Source organism: Orbicella faveolata, unplaced genomic scaffold (genome assembly GCF_042242905.1).
Source record: "Orbicella faveolata isolate gen_17 unplaced genomic scaffold, um_ofav_v1 contig_1, whole genome shotgun sequence".
Classification (NCBI taxonomy): domain Eukaryota; kingdom Metazoa; phylum Cnidaria; class Anthozoa; order Scleractinia; family Merulinidae; genus Orbicella; species Orbicella faveolata.
In genome coordinates this window covers 15,074,035-15,090,000 of record NW_028301536.1, presented here as the reverse complement: position 1 = coordinate 15,090,000, position 15,966 = coordinate 15,074,035, and the positions used below count along the sequence as shown (strand labels likewise).

Below are 15,966 nucleotides of genomic sequence, written 5' to 3'. Positions count from 1 at the left end.
AATAACATAATTAAGCCACGGATAAACCTAGAACTCTGATTACAAGAAACTGCAGTTCCTCACAAGGAACCTTAGAATTAGGACCAATTAGGGCCAACTCAAGCGTAGGAAACATCAGGTTTTGAGTCACTTTTACAAATGGCTTACGTGTCAGTGTATCCAAGGCTTGGATTTCCTGTCTTTTTTATTTTTTGTACAAAATAAAATTAGATTTCAATGTGTGATGTTTAAGTGACTGTGTTTGAGTGATCTCTCATTAGTATATAGTTAAATGGGAAGGGAGAGCTCGGCAAAAGAGGCAGCTGACTTTGTTCATATGTAAGGAAACAGCGACAAATTTCCTGGCGTTTTGTGACAACATTTGAAATGTTCAGGTGATTTAATGTTTCCACGACAACATGATTGTTGTGAGTGAAATCGGGCCGTTTTCGTAGTTTTTTTGTGTTACTTCAAGCCCATGGAAACGCTCCCAAAAATCAGATGTAAGATGTGTTTGAACACCGTGTTGGTGTTTTTGCGGGTTGTTGGCAATCGCTGGATGTTGTTTTATCAACTGCAGCAACTCACAAGAACACGATCTTAATATTTTGAATGTTTTTCAAATTACTCTAACAGGGAAAAACCTCTAAGTGGACCGTTAAATAAACCGTTTTTATTATTATTAACATTATTATTATTATTATTATTATTATTATTATTATTGTTGTTGTTGCTGTTGTTGTTATTAAAATAGGCACGCGGGGAACCAATCACGATCGAGAATTTTGTTATAGATATACAATTTTAAATAAAATTTTGTACTCGTTTCGCACGTTGTTTGGACGATATGATAGAGCGGTTTTCAATTGAATGCCGTAACTAATTACTTACCAATTAAACTACTCAGCAAATCTCAAACCATAGTAAGACCAAAACCAAAACCAAAGTAATTGCCTAATTACTTTCCACACTCAATTGTTATGGTCAGTTGACACCTGTCAAAACAAGGTATCCACTGACCAGTATCACGGGACCATTTGAGGGCTCAAGTTTAGAGCCACCCGGTCACGTTTTTTTTTTAAGTTGACCGCAGCACAGCAGGAGTTTTCGCGGTGCCTTTTCTATTCATAATCTTTGGTATTAAAGCTTTCTAAAAATGTATACTTTGCCATGGTTTGGAATTAAATCTAAACCATCAAAAAAAGTTTGAAAAAATGGTGTGTTTTTAGGTTGACCCCCGTCACGATCCCTCTCTCTATTAAGCACTCCTTCTAAATGAAGTTCCCCCCCTCCCCCCGCCTTATGCTCTTAAAATCTCTTTATATTCAAAGTCTCTATTTCATTTTACATATCCTCAAAGGCTTAAAATTTCTAAACATCGAAGTCCGGATCTCTGGCTGTTCACCCAATCGTTTGTTCACGCGATTTTTCCTCCCCAAGATTGCGTGACGTGCCATAGGAAGTCTGCATAAGAGGATGATGACTGGAAATAAACTTTCCTAATATTAAAACGTTTTCGGTCAGGCTTCCGTGACCTTCAGTGGCACAAGCGTCACTTCTTTAATCTTTATATCTTACCTTTTCTCCGTGCGATCAGGCTTCTCCAATAATTCACATACAGACTGATACAGTAAGCATGGTGAGTGGCTTTTTAATCTTTACAACACAGTCGTGCTTGTCATACATACATACATACATACATTTTCATTGTCCTCCAAGGGTTGAGTATAGCTTTAAAAGCTTTAAATAAAACATTACATCATGTCCTCACAAGCAGTATTTACAATATTCTGTTATCAACAATGTTAACCGCTGTTAACCGTCCATTGTTTTAGAAGTGAGTTGTTTGAGGTTCTCCATAATTTGAATGACATTCAACAACAATTTTCCCGCATTGTAACGAGTTTTTACAGGTTAACGTGGTTGTCGCACTTTGTTTTAAAGTTTGCTCGTGGCTCCTACAAGTTATTTCTGTTTTTGGTCGTTGCCTCCTGAAAGAAATTATTTTCATGAAACCTTGACGATATTTCGGAATCCTCCATGCGTAAACATATGGATCGATCGCCGAGTTTAGAAACAGAAACCTTGTCGAGAAAAAGTCGGCCAACCGAAAAACTGATCTTAAATATAAATCAGAACCTTTGTACCAACATCCAATGTGAATCGTGATATAAGCTGGAATCAAAGTTAAATAAAACAGGGTTAAAATTATGTACACTGTATGAGACATTTTTCGTTCTCTCGCCATTTCTCGCCTTCTGTTCATCGGAGAATCCTGCAACGTTTCCATTTCTCGTCGATGAAGCTTCAAAGCTCGAAAGATCTTAATGCAGATTGCCGTCAGCAATAATATAGGAACTGTCGCATGCGTGTGTAGATAGACAATACTGTAAATTTTCTTATCAAGACCAGTCAATGGTAAAGAACACAGTAAAACTGAAGAGATCCAAACCATCATTATGAAAATCTTTACTCGTTTCTTGGTAACCGTCGATCGATACCCCATCGGGTCTGACACGGCGATGTATCGATCCGCCGACAATGCGATGATGGTGCAACCAGTGATAAACAATGTCAGCGCTTCGAAAACTTCGATAACCACTCGGATGAAGTCGGGCACCTCTTGCTGCATATAACGATGAGTGTCTCGCACAACGACAAAGTACCCAACAAGCAATCCAATGAGCAAGTCTGAAACGCCGAGATTCGCAATCAAGAAAGTGGAAGGAGTGCGAAAAAGACGGCGGTGATTTCGGCGAATTGTCAACAGCAGAAGAAGGTTTCCTACTATAGTCACACTAGCAACTGTGAACATAATCACAGCTGAGCTCAGGCAAAGATCTGCTCCGAGAACAAATTCCGGTCCACAAATTAGGTCTCTTGTTGCGTTTGACACCACACTAGCACATAACTTTCCAAAAACTTTAGTGGTGTTCATCTTGAACCAAAAGAACTTTAGCACCTTTCAGTATGATGATTGAACAATGAGAAATCCTTGTATATTTGAACACATGTCAGTCTTCTTTAGTTATTTAAATGGTGATAGAGGAGAGTCGACTAAAATGACGCCTGTTGTGATTGGTTGGCTAATTAAGCTAACATCCGCAGTGATGATGAGACATCTCTTGTAGGACGTGACTTTACTGATTACTTTTAAACCTGCGAACGAGGTTGACTGTGATTCAGCTGTTTCAATGATATTATTCAGTCTTTCATGACATCGATTTGTATCTTGACGTACTTTTGTGAGAAAACGTCCGTATCACCTAGCTCCTACTTACGACACTTACTAAATACAGAACATTTATCTTCCCCAGCTTTACTTTGGCTACCAAATTGAAAAAGTTGCCTGAAACAACGATAAAACAGATACAACTTTTCACTGCAATTGTTGATCGATTTTTCTTCAAAGTTGGTAGGTTTTTGTTACTGTTTTTATTGATTTCTTGAGAGTCTTCGACATTTACACCCGTTATTTCGCGGCCAAAAAAAAGACTCGGACTATTTCTAGATCGTACATCAGATTTTTCTTAAAGGACGTGACTCAATAGGCTAAGAACGACATCAGCTGTTTAGAAGTTTTTTCAGTTACGACCTTGACTCGTAGCTTGTTGAACTTTTTAATAATCTCCCTACTTCCTGTCCACAGTTGCCAAAAAATAATAATTCCTTGCGCATGCTGTTATTTGGTCATGTACGTGAGCTAGAAACGACGCTTAGTCGACAACTGTTGATCTTTGTCAATGTAGCGCAGTGAAAAAAAATACTGCTGATTATTTCAGCTGGTTTTGATTCATTTTGATTGTACTTTGTTGCACCCTACAGAAATTAAAACAAGGAGATTCTCTCTGAATATATATAAATTCCCTTCGTTTGACGACTTTCGTGCACTATTTGCTGATAACACTACAGATTAGCACAACACGCCATAATTACGTCATTCATCGATTTTAACACATTTTTAGAAAGTAAGCTAGAATTAACTTTAAACCAATACACTCATGGGACACGATATGCAATAAAAACAGCTTTATATTCATCCTGTCAATCGTCATTTTATCAGAATACACATCTTAATTCCTTTTAAATTTAGCAATGCCTTTTGAAGACACGCAGTTCGCAACTGGAAAATATTTCATATCTGATTCGTATTTTTCTTCTGATACATTTTTAAATGTACTAAGATTTTTCTACTTTCTTAGAAAAAAAATACAAGTTCCCTCGTTGTTACGTTAATACACGTTTGTTTTAATCAGTTAGTTCTATGCAGTGATCTAAGAATAATTTTAATATCTCAAGCTGGCGAAATATGCCTTTCAGTTGAAATTTTCTTTACTCCCTTCTCTGGCCAATCGATGTATCAGTGCTGTCAAAGAACTCATACTAGCTGATGGATGATACAGTAAAATTCCATGATGAAGGACTGATTAGCTGTGAAATTATTCTTTATGAACCAATTTAGAGCGAAGGCGAATTTTAAATTAAGCAACTATAATAACAGTCAGACGTTTATTCTGTGTACCATTTACTTCCTCAGGTCATTATTAGTAAACGCACGGAATCTCAGTTTTCTATTTTGGAATACACTAATGCGACTCAGTAAGCTTCAAAATTCCTTTTTATTCAGCAATTGGCATAAAACGATGAAACTAACCGAAAACGTACTAAGATTCACGGGAAAACCATCATTAATATTGCTTAATTTTGTAAGAGTAGTACGGCTTGTAAAGACGACAAAGATGGAAATGGAATCCAAAATGAACACAAGCTTCAACTGAATTCAGGTCACTAAGTTTGGTGCGTTTTCCTCAGGAAATCATTTGTAAAAATATTGTTGATAACTCATAAAGTCGTTTAAAACCGGTTTAAACGTTGTTCCATCCATCGACAGAACCTCTTTGCACTTATTTGCAGCTCTACTCAAATTGATTGACATTTTCAATTTAAACCTGCATGCAACATTGACATCCTAATTTTGCAGTGTTTGCTGAAGCATCTATTTTTTAATCATGTTTTTGCGAACGTATTCTCAGGCAGTGCAGATGTTGCGATTGAGTTGTGTGACATCTTATACGCATTTAGGACTTCAGTAACGTGACTTGTATGCTGTTCCTCATAGATGTCATCTCAATTCTAAGAAATTAAATACGTATTAATAGTGCAAAGGTCTTCTTTAGTTAATTTCTAAAGGTCACGAACATCGATTTTCGTGAACATTTTCATGTCTATGCAGATATCAGTTTCAGAGATAACACTGAAATTTGATCGAATTGAAAATGTCGGCCTGGATCAATTAGTTTTTTTTTCCGTTTCAGAATCAAACCGATAATTCTGATATCAGAACGAACCTCGACAATTCTCTAATTTCAAATAAGCTCATACTCCGATAGCTTATCAGGCCTTATGTTATCATAAAAAAGGTAAGAATTTATTTTACTGTATACTTTTTCTACCTTGTATTCGTTTCGGACGCCATGTTATTGTCGCATATGGGAAATCAGCAAGGGAGTTCGACGTATACAAATGTCCGTAATTTTCAAAAATATTATTTTCAATAATTTTGTTCTGAAAGCCACTACATAGGTAAACCATTATACCTTTTTTCTACTCTCTGTAAAACTTCACGTTCCTTTTGCATTGTTTACGTAAGAAAACCTATTTTGTCCCATTATTGAAATCCACAAAATGTACGGCGTACGGAGAAACCTACAAATAAATTCCTTTCCAGTCCAAGATATAATATACGCTACTGGTGTGAGGCCAGCTTGTGACACAGCTTGTGTGCTACCTCTCCCTACCAGCCCCCAACCCCCACCGATTTCCCCCACCCCACCCCGCCAGCATTTCTTCAGCCACGGATTTGTCTCAGTTACGCGCATTTTAATCCTCCACGAAAGCATCCATTTAACGTCCGTGGGAGAACTGGGTACCATATCTAAAAATAACTTGAGCGGGATTAAGACCTATATGAGGGATTGGCTCTGTTATCCTTCATCGTCTCTTGACATTAATTATAACTACACCTTGTCAAATAATAAAAATCGTCAACATTGCTGAAGCTATATATGTTGTAAAATACCGTTTATTAAATGCTTGTTATTTTAACGCTATTCTTAACAATGTTTTTCCAGCTTTGTGGTGAGCAAAATGCATTTAAGTAAGCTGCAAAAAATCTCCACCATATCAGAAATAATCTATCTTCCAATTAAATATTTACAATGTAGGTTCTTTAGTCGTAAAGGAGTCTTAACGTGGCACGGAACTTTACGAAACCTCTCCATTATAGTTTCCGAAATTTTACGAGTAGATTGAGCAATCGATTGCCTTAAAAAGCTTTAAACAAAAATACATCCTTGTATTTAATAACTACACATGATATTTTGATGTACAACTAATTGCACTTTAAAGCTAAAAGTTCTTGAGGCTTATTCAAAACTCTTTTTCATTCCTAAAGCTCAAAGCCAAAGTTCAAAAGTGCAAACTGAAAATTCTAATTTACGAAATATGACTCTACGTTGATCGTTTCTGTAATTGACGAGTGAAAGAAAAGCGCAAACATTTATATAAAAAAAGCAGCTAGTATTAACCGAACAACAAACTCACACTTTTGTATTACAATCTTGGACACAACTCATGTTGTTGAAACAAACTAACAACACTCGTCAAAAAAGCTTCACTCCTATGTGGATGACAAAAGTTCTTTCTCCCTCACCCCCTCCCCCTCCCCCTCCTTGTGCGCACGATTTTTTCAAAGGCATACCAAAGTACCTAACATTTGTTTTAGGCAGGAGCCGATCACTAGGAGCGTGCAACTACCCCATGTTCCTGTCACGGCGTTTTCACAGACTGATCTATTTTAAGTTTGAATTGAACGCGAATTCAGACCCCCGCAGGAACCTCGGTGACCAATCACAAGCACGGACTTGATTTTTAATTGACGTCATCATTTCACCGGAAGAATAAAAAGAAAAATAAAATTTCCTTACCGATGAACGCTCATGTAGACCGGAACTGACCTATTTCGCAGCAAAAGAAACCTAAAAATAGACCGGTCTGTAAAAATGCCGTGACATAGGCTTAGTATGGGAGTTGTATGCTTCTCATGATGGGCTCCTGTTTTAGGACAAAGCAAGGGCCTCCCAGGGGCGTAGCATGTTGCATGTTCCCTTGAAAATTTCAGTTTTTCTCCCTTGTTTCCCATTAATATATCCCATTGTTCCCTAAATTTTTTTTTTCAAAGTTCTCTTTATTGTAGAGGAATAAATGATTGAAATAAATGATCACGTTCCCTTGTTCCCCAAACCCCTTGGAGACCCTAATTTATGAGGAGGTAGCAGGCTAAAAAAGAACTGTGCTCACGAGTTTTCAATGCACAAAATTAATGGCAATTAAACACCAACAATTCGACTTCAATAGTTTTGTCGGAAACAGTTGTTGCTTGATAACTTCGTCTCCGTAATACAACAATGAGCTCTTCTTACGAAGGATATTTACAAATGTGCCTTGCCTTGGATAAAATTCCTCTTTTCTGATTCTGATCTTTAGTGGCCTTCATTATAAAAGCCAGAAGCTGCATTCTGTTTGAGAAAAGGAACAAAGCAAAGATAAAATTGACAACATGTTTTGCTTATTTTTCATTCGCAGTGGGAACATAAAATCGTTTTGAAGAACAACAATATTGGTAACTCCATTTCGTTACTTTCGGATGTCAAGCTCACCAATAAAATCCGAGTACTTAATTCTTTGCGCTTTTAAGATTTAAGGAACCTAAAACCGCGACTTTACTTAGATTCCCATCCCTAACCTACAATCAAGATGGCTTCCTGAAGTGACCATGAAAGTGATCATCATTAGGAACTCATTATAGGACGTTAGGTTTGACAGTTAACTGTTCAAAAACAACCCTTGTCGCAGACTCGTGATCAATCACTGTGTTTGGAGCGAGAGAAGGTATTGGATGGGAGAGTAAATTGATCTCTGATGGAAATCTCTTCTCACAGCCATCTCCTTTTGATGGTGAACGGTAATTCTTTTGTTTTTGTTTTTTACCTGCAGATTGTATAAGAAGTTCTCCCCCACGTGGGAGTCAGCCAGGCTGGACGTTAAAAGATTGCAAAAATCGTGATTGGAGCTATCAGGGGCGCTGCCATTTGACACTGGTGCGGGAATCGTTTGCTGTTGAGAAAACTGGAGATTACTCAGCTCGGTGAAGGCTGGTGGCGGAGGAGGGACTGGAAACTGAGGTGGAAATGGATAGTCAGACATCCGTGGCGCCGACCTGGGAGGGCCGCCATTTTCCATTTCAAAGGCTGATGGGTACATCAAGGGATTCATTGAAGAGTTATAGCCTTCGTGTACATGAACTGAATTCTGGATGTGATCTTTAAGGCTCTGGATGTAGTTTGTGGCAATCCGCAGCAATTCTAGCTTCGTTTTCACTCGGGTTTCCTCGTAATTCGGGATCGCGCTTCGTAGCTCTTCGAAGGCGTCATTCATCTTTCGAACCCGTTCTCTCTCCCGTCGGTTTGCTAGGACTCTCTTTGCTCTGGACATTTGTCTTTTGCGAGGCTTCTTTGTTTGGTCATCTGTAAAATTTTCCATGGCTGAGAAGAAAACCATATAAGATCATGTCAGTTTAAACAGAATTTAGACAAAAATAAAGATTGTCCCGGGCAACCCATAATGTGCTACTCGTTAGCTTTCATTTGAGTGATGACAAATTAGGGTTTGATCCAAGACCAGAACCACCTTCTACATAATACTAAATAGTGCCACCTTAAAATGCAGCTCGGCCGTTTTCTTTTAAATGGTCACAAACCAGGGAGCACAAGTAAGCCACGATGGCAACGGCAACGAGAACAAACATCAACAAAAAGAAAAGGTTCAATGCGTAGAACAGTGGTAATGCACGTGCGTTATAAATAATAATCGCAATAAATGTAGTAATCGTGCTTTGCAAACCAACAACGTGAAATGAGCAAGTTCTGGTTATTTTGGAGAACGTTAGCCACAACGGTTAATTTTTCGAACTTCCTTTTGGAATTGATTTCTGGCATTACGTATGTAGTTTGAAAAGCATTTTAGATTAGATCAGAAAACTGCGAAATTCGAAGGTAAAATATAAATCCAGTTTTTACAAGGCGTTTTCCTCGACGTCGCTGTCGTCATCGCTTAAAAGCTCCCCTACTATGCTTGTAGCTAAAAAATGTGGCATAAGATGACTTCGAGACGATATTTGCAATTCAATATCTTTTTTTTTTCTATCTCTGTTGCGGAAATTAAGTGTGATGGTGTTTCTTTATTCATCCCAAATAGTTTGCTGATCCATATCTGAACCAGATATTCCCAGCAAAGGGAAGACATAGGCACGCAAGGCGCGCATAAGTTATTTTTTTGGAAGTAGCGGCATTGTGATTAGGTTAATCCAACAAGTTTGGTTACGATATACAGCAAAAATAGAATTTTCTTCATCGTATGAAGTGTAATAGTAAGCCTAGTTTTATCAAGGTTTGATTTTGACAATTAATCAGTGGCTTTGTTTATAAGAACTTTAGTGGAGCTTTTCCCAGCAAGACAGCTAAGTGATGCAGTCTGTAATAGCAGCTAACGGTAAAAGCAGATTGGTGGGAAACTTTTATGGACTCATTTTACAACAAGAACTAATTTAATGCAATAGCATGGTCTTATTCTGTTGCCAGCATTGATCAGATTGAGAATAGTTTCTTTGGTTTTGACATTCCAAGAAACACTTCAAATTATTATTGATTTTAAAAGCCATCTAAACGAAAAGACACTTTTGGAGGTGAATTAATTGTAACTAGATCTCTGAGAGAAAGTATAAATTTAACGAGACAGCACGAAATCTCCAGAGTTTGGGACGTTTTCTTGTCACATAACCCCTCCCAACACCTGAGAACCTATTTGGTGGCAAACAAAAAAAGAGTTACCAAAAGAGTAACTGTCTGGGAGACGCAAAATTTACCTCTGTTAATTGTGCAATCCGTTTTAACAACATACCGTCCCATTTTCTAACCGAAAATTTGGTTGGTTCTTTAGTAAAACGCCCAATGTGATTGGTTTTCGATCGCCCTGGAAACATTCTCCTTCCTCCCAAACAATGTTGAGTTTTCTATTTCTAAGACTGCGCAGATCACAACACCTACACAGCATTGAACTGCGGGCCGGGGGTATCAGAGAGTCATCACTAGATGCACGCGAAATGGAATTGAAATAAAAAACCTAAGAAGCACTTGTGTCTCGTGACATTTTCTCCACGCCCCCTACCCAGGCAAGAACCTCGATATGGTCTCGCATAACTCCAAATGGAATGATGGTAATGTAAAATTGCCATCACCACGTCTAATTTCCACGAAGGACATTGTGTCCATTTTGGCAATGCAAGCTTATCACATCCAACAAACTTTCTAGAATACTACTGACAACAAGAATTGTTTCATATACAGTCGGAGGACCACCTTGGACATTCCAAAAAGTGGTCACACACAAGAATGGGCATTGTTTCAGTTAGTGTGTGACGTTTTGGAACCGCTTAAAATTGAGGCGTTTGTAGTAGAATTTTAATGTTCTCTTTAATGATCTTTAATTTTAAATTGCACAACTTTCATTTAATAAATGTCAGGTGAAGGTTTATCTTTTTCAATGCAATAGTTGCAGGGAACATACATTCTAGTTTAGTAGGATGAGATTAATATATAGAGGATCTTACACGGTGGCGAGAAGATATGAATTTTATGTTCGAGTGGCAAGAACATAAAATTCATATCTTCGAGCCAACGTGTAATGTTCTTTTTATTATATGGAGACTAAATATTGAAACCAATTCAACAAAAGCAAAAGGCGGGAATCGTGACGTCATTGAACGATACGACACTCACAAAGGTGACATACGGAAAATACGCCACTCGGGTCCCGGATGAAGTGGCGTATGGAATCTACGAGTGGTTTAGTTCCCAGTAAAACACTCTTCTCCATATAATAAAGCCTAATATGACCCTAAGGTGGAGCATTTCAACACCAATTTTGGTTACACCTGTGCCAGAAGTTCAGTAAGTAGAGAGCCACATGTAATACGCATCAGCATGCTCGCTTCCCGTTGCACTGAGATCCTTAAACAAGCTAATTTTGCATCCAAGATGGTTTTAGCGATTCAAAACGTCCATGCCCCAGAGGTTGCGCAAGGAGCCATGTTAAGTTTCCAATTGACCGGCCTTCAAGTCTAATTTGATTAATTTGCGGTTCAACTTGCTGACATGGAGACTTTCCAAGCTAAATAACAAGAAGAATCACCCTGAAAAACAAGTGCCAGGTTACCATTTGTAAGCTTAACTGAAAATAATATAGACACTCAAGGCGTGCAAGAGTTATTTTTTCGGGAAGCAAGAGCCCCTGGAGGTAGCAGCACTTAAGTGGACTTGTAACAGTTATGATAAGGTTAATCCAACAAGTTTGTTTGGTTAAGATGTACCTAAAAAAAAAAAACAAACAAAAAAACATTGATATTCGACGAGACCACTTCAAATTAATATTGATTTCAGAACCCATTATTGAAGATAAATTATGATTAATGAAGACATTATTAGATAAACGGCGTTACTTAACTTGAGACTTGAAAAACTGTATAAATTCTATAGTAGCCCCAATCTGATTGGTGTGACATACATACATCTCTCACTCACTCACTCACTCACTCATCCATTGACCGGCTCAAAACATGCCCATAGCCCAGATCCGTTGACTAAGAGGTTTTTCTTTTTTCAACAAAAAAATAACTCAAAAACCTCTCTGACACGTTAAAAGTCTGATTTAATTAAATTGCATTTTAACTTCAATGAACATTTAAGCAACCACTTTGACGCCTTTACTCTGATTTAATTAATTTGTGGCTTAACTCGGTGCCATGCAGTCTTTAAGATAATTTGAAAATTTTCCATACCTTATAAGCTTTAGAAAATCTCCACCAAAAACTAAAGTTACTCCTATGGGAAAAACAAAAATCTAAAAATAAAAATATTTCCATTTGTTTGATAAAACATCTCGTAAGAACAAAATATCACGATTCGTGACCTCTAATTGAATTTACTCCTGGTGAAAAACAAGAGTATCAAGTTACCCTTTGTAAATAAAAATATAAATATCTTGTCCGATTTGCATACCACTAATTCATGAACTGCTTCAAAACTCAAGACTCATCTCGTTCATAACTAGCCACCATTAGACTAAAAATAATGCACTCTAAAACAACCCAAAATACTGGAATGTACCTCTCACACTGCCCTCCAAAGTGGAATAAAAATCACAAACAACATGCAAGTCAGTCTTTATTTTTCAATTACCAAAGTCATTGTGTTTAATACAATAAAACGCCCAAGACTTCATTTACCTCACTAAGTTATCTTGAAGAAAAATAATTTCCTTTAAGCCCTGGTCAAAAGGACTCGCAAGTAGTCGCAAGTAGCCACAAGTTGAACTTGCGTAGAGACTTGCGTTGGGTGGCCAAACGGACTCGCAAGTACCCGCAAGTCGCTATAAAAAACCATTTCAAGTCAGAAATATCGTGTATTTCATCGGCTAATAATAGGTTAATGGACGCCTCTCAACTTACGTTGACTTGGGTTGGGTGACCAAACAGTGAAAAACTTGCGTCGACTTGCGTACAAATTTGATCTCGACCAAAGTGAGCGCAAGCCATCGCAAGTCAACGCAAGTGCACGCAAGGCCTGGCCAAACCGGAGTCGCAAGTAGACGCAAGTTGAGAACTTGCGTCTGCTTGCGACTCCGTTTGGCCAGGGCTTTAGAAACTCGTCGATACGCGAAGTGTAGAAACGTGTTTGTTGCGGGGACTCCGATATGCAAATGCGTCACTCACTCACTCACTCACTCACTCACTCACTCACTCACTCACTCACTCACTCACTCACTCACTCACTCACTCACTCACTCACTCACTCACTCACTCACTCACTCACTCACTCACTCACTCAATCACTCAATCACTCAGTCAGGTGTAGACACTGCTCGTAATTAGTCGACGCCATGTTGGAATAGTAACCGAGCCCGACGCCATATTGGAATAGTAACCGTGCAGTGAGCGCGAGCCTCGCTATCGTGTTTGCGCGGTTACTACTCAAAGCGTGCATCCCGAATCTTTTACACGACCATTAATATTAACTGTTTCGCTAAAATGAAGTTGAGTTGACTTCGAATGTTCGAATTGGTACTATGGCCAACTTGAAGGCTGAATTTCATGTGCATTTGACTCGTCCAGGCGTTGAAAATGACCAAGAGATGAGTATTTGTTGCTGGAAAGTGACCTGAAAATGAGTAAATCTCATGCTAATGTGGTAAGCTTTGATGAGGCTGTGTCGACCCTAATGAACTTATATGAGTGAAACGAACAATTTTTAATGAACGAAACAGCTATTGAAAACAGGACAAACATCGACACCATTATATAATATTGTAAGTTCATTTTTATAATTCAGTAACATCTAAACCTGAGGCCAGCCGAAATATTGTTTTAAATATACGACGTTGTGTCAGCCTTGCAGTACTCTTTGACAAGTGTTATCGTTTTACTTTTCAAGTTTGGCTGATTAGATCTCCCGTGAGATCCAACGTTCGATCAAGCAGAACTTTCGTTCACAGATTTGCAGTTTATAGCACTAAAGTTTTTCATGCTGAGTTGTCCACGTTTAACCGACATGGAGTTAAGTTTAGATTAAAGTTGTGTTCTCTATACTTGTCTTGTTTACTTTAGAACATTGATCTGAGCTCTGAGTGGGATGTGAAATGCACATGAACTTGGAAAAAAATTCCCAAACACTTGATTTTGATAAGCTTAAATGATTTTACCCCGTCTTTTGTTTACACTTTTGCTTCGTGAGTGAAAAGATAACAAAGGGAAAAAAAACCCCTGTGAGCTTGTTGGAACATATCAGTATTTATGGGTCGACAGATTTTTTGGATCAACACTGAAAATCCTTGCGAAAGAGGCTACTTATTTTGATGTATTTTACATGCAACATGCATAGAGACAAGTGGTTCCACATTGGAAAAGAAGTGCAGTCTCATAAGAAACTTTACCTTAGTATAGCCTTGAGTGAAATGCACTGAGGAAGGTCTGTAAGCTGAGGGTCCCCAATAGGTTTGGCGGGATGCGGGATTTGGCTTTTTTTCGCCGTGATATTCGGGATTTGAGCTGAAAACAGGGGCGGGAAGCGGGAATTACAATTACGAGCGGGAGCGGGATTTCGTGTTTTTGTGGGGTTTAGATGCGGCATTCGCAAGGGGAACAGAGCGGGATGCGGGATTTCAATTCTTACGTAACCTCACAAATTGACTAGCGCAAAAGCCACAACTTTTGTGCGCACAGCTGTGTCAGGTTTCAAGTAATGAGTAGCAACGGCTCTGTACCCTGTCAGGTTCGGTCAAACGCATCGATTATCGCTTGACTAAGTTAGTATCATGAGACTGTATGAAGTCTTTGAGTCCTATTGCGATCCTCTGACATCAATGACATCTATCCATTTCCCACACCTTCGACGCTAGCGAATGTAATCTTGACCTCCCCCCGCCCCCCTGGTCCTTTCTAGTTTTTCTAGTCTTTCGACCTTTTCTAGAGCGCTTATCTTGGCCAGGATGGCCACATTGGATGGCGGTGATAGTGATTTACCAAACGAAGTATGAGACATCAGTTATAAATTGCGTCGCCATATATTACGAAAAGTATGTGCGAGCGGGAATGCCTTCATTCGGAAAGAAAAGTTCTGAGCCCAGATTTCAAGGAAAGTGAAGACGCTGAAATCTTTGAAAGAAACTGTCAGGTGTGTTTACGGGCCATCCCCAATATGGTAATGATAAATCATTTTCTTTCACTGATACGTAGACAAAAGAAAACAAAACAGTAAACAGTTTACAGAAAGAAACGTTATAATCATTTGTACTTACTTATCTGCTACCTATTGAATCTTTTTGTGATCTTTTATGCGATATCTATTTTTAAAAAGTTTCTGTGTTAATAATGAAATTAATTATTAATTTAAAAATTAATAATTAGCGCAGAAACGTCTTTGAAAAGTAGGCGGGATCGGGATTTCCCGGCAAAAAAAGGCGGGATGGCGGGATTAACAGTGAAAAATGGGCGGGAAAGTGGGATTTGAGAACCCTATTGTGGACCCTCTAAGCTCGTGCGACTTGAATACATGCAAATTTTTCCAGCAGGCAGGCAAACATCAACATCAAGATCTGGGTGTGGGGTGGAGAGTACTCTATGATTTTTTGGGCAGGAGTGTCGTCCGTGGCACAAGAACCCTTAACCTTTACCACTCCATGTTCAGCTGCAATTTTGCCACCCTAGCCATTCTGGACGTATGTGTTTGGAATGTTTGTAATATGTGTGCAACAAAAGCCAACGAACAAAGCCAACGCTTTGTGAGATAAGTGGTACGAACCTGGCTTGTTTTAACAGTCTTTAATAATACACCAATAATTGCAAGTTCACCAACATGTTTCATCTCTAGATTACTTAATCCACGAGTTTGGCCTTAGGTCACCTTTGATTCTTTTACAATTCGTGCTGGCTATTAATGTGAAAAAGCGAGAACCCCCATAACGCTGAAGAGAGAAGATTTGGTTTAATTTAAATGTATCCTCTCACTCCAGTAGTAAACAAGAACCAATAGAACTGTAAAATCGTCACGGAATACTATCTTTTTATTCTGTTGACAAAATTAATAGTAGTCTCTTCACTTTTTCACATTGAAACTTAATTATCAATGGATTAACGACACGCCCGGAACACTCAAGGCTGGTTTCCATATGATCGCAGACGATCGCGGATCGCAAAGCGCAGATCGCAGACGATCTCAAAGAGAGTTGTTTCCATATAATTGCCGACGATCGCAAGCGATCGCAAAGCCGACCGTTGCATACATTTCGGACAGCGGAAGTGTCAAAATTACACACGCG

General features: G+C 38.6%; 2 protein-coding genes across 2 annotated transcripts; both read right to left on the bottom strand.

The window, feature by feature from the left end:
• Positions 1 to 1,607: 1,607 nt before the first annotated feature.
• LOC110061339 (adrenocorticotropic hormone receptor-like) lies at positions 1,608 to 2,968 on the bottom strand. Its single transcript, XM_020768181.2, has one exon. The coding sequence runs from the start codon at positions 2,915 to 2,917 to the stop codon at positions 1,811 to 1,813; it is 1,107 nt and encodes a 368-aa protein (XP_020623840.1). The 5' UTR covers positions 2,918 to 2,968; the 3' UTR covers positions 1,608 to 1,810.
• Positions 2,969 to 7,905: 4,937 nt separating this feature from the next.
• On the bottom strand, positions 7,906 to 8,905 carry LOC110061382 (uncharacterized). The gene has a single exon (XM_020768227.2). The coding sequence runs from the start codon at positions 8,596 to 8,598 to the stop codon at positions 7,906 to 7,908; it is 693 nt and encodes a 230-aa protein (XP_020623886.1). The 5' UTR covers positions 8,599 to 8,905.
• Between the last annotated feature and the right edge of the window lie 7,061 nt (positions 8,906 to 15,966).

Excerpts from the sequence above, each read along its gene's own strand:
- LOC110061382 (XM_020768227.2), bottom strand. The coding sequence starts at position 8,598 with ATGGTTTTCTTCTCAGCCATGGAAAATTTTACAGATGACCAAACAAAG.
- LOC110061339 (XM_020768181.2), bottom strand. The coding sequence starts at position 2,917 with ATGAACACCACTAAAGTTTTTGGAAAGTTATGTGCTAGTGTGGTGTCA.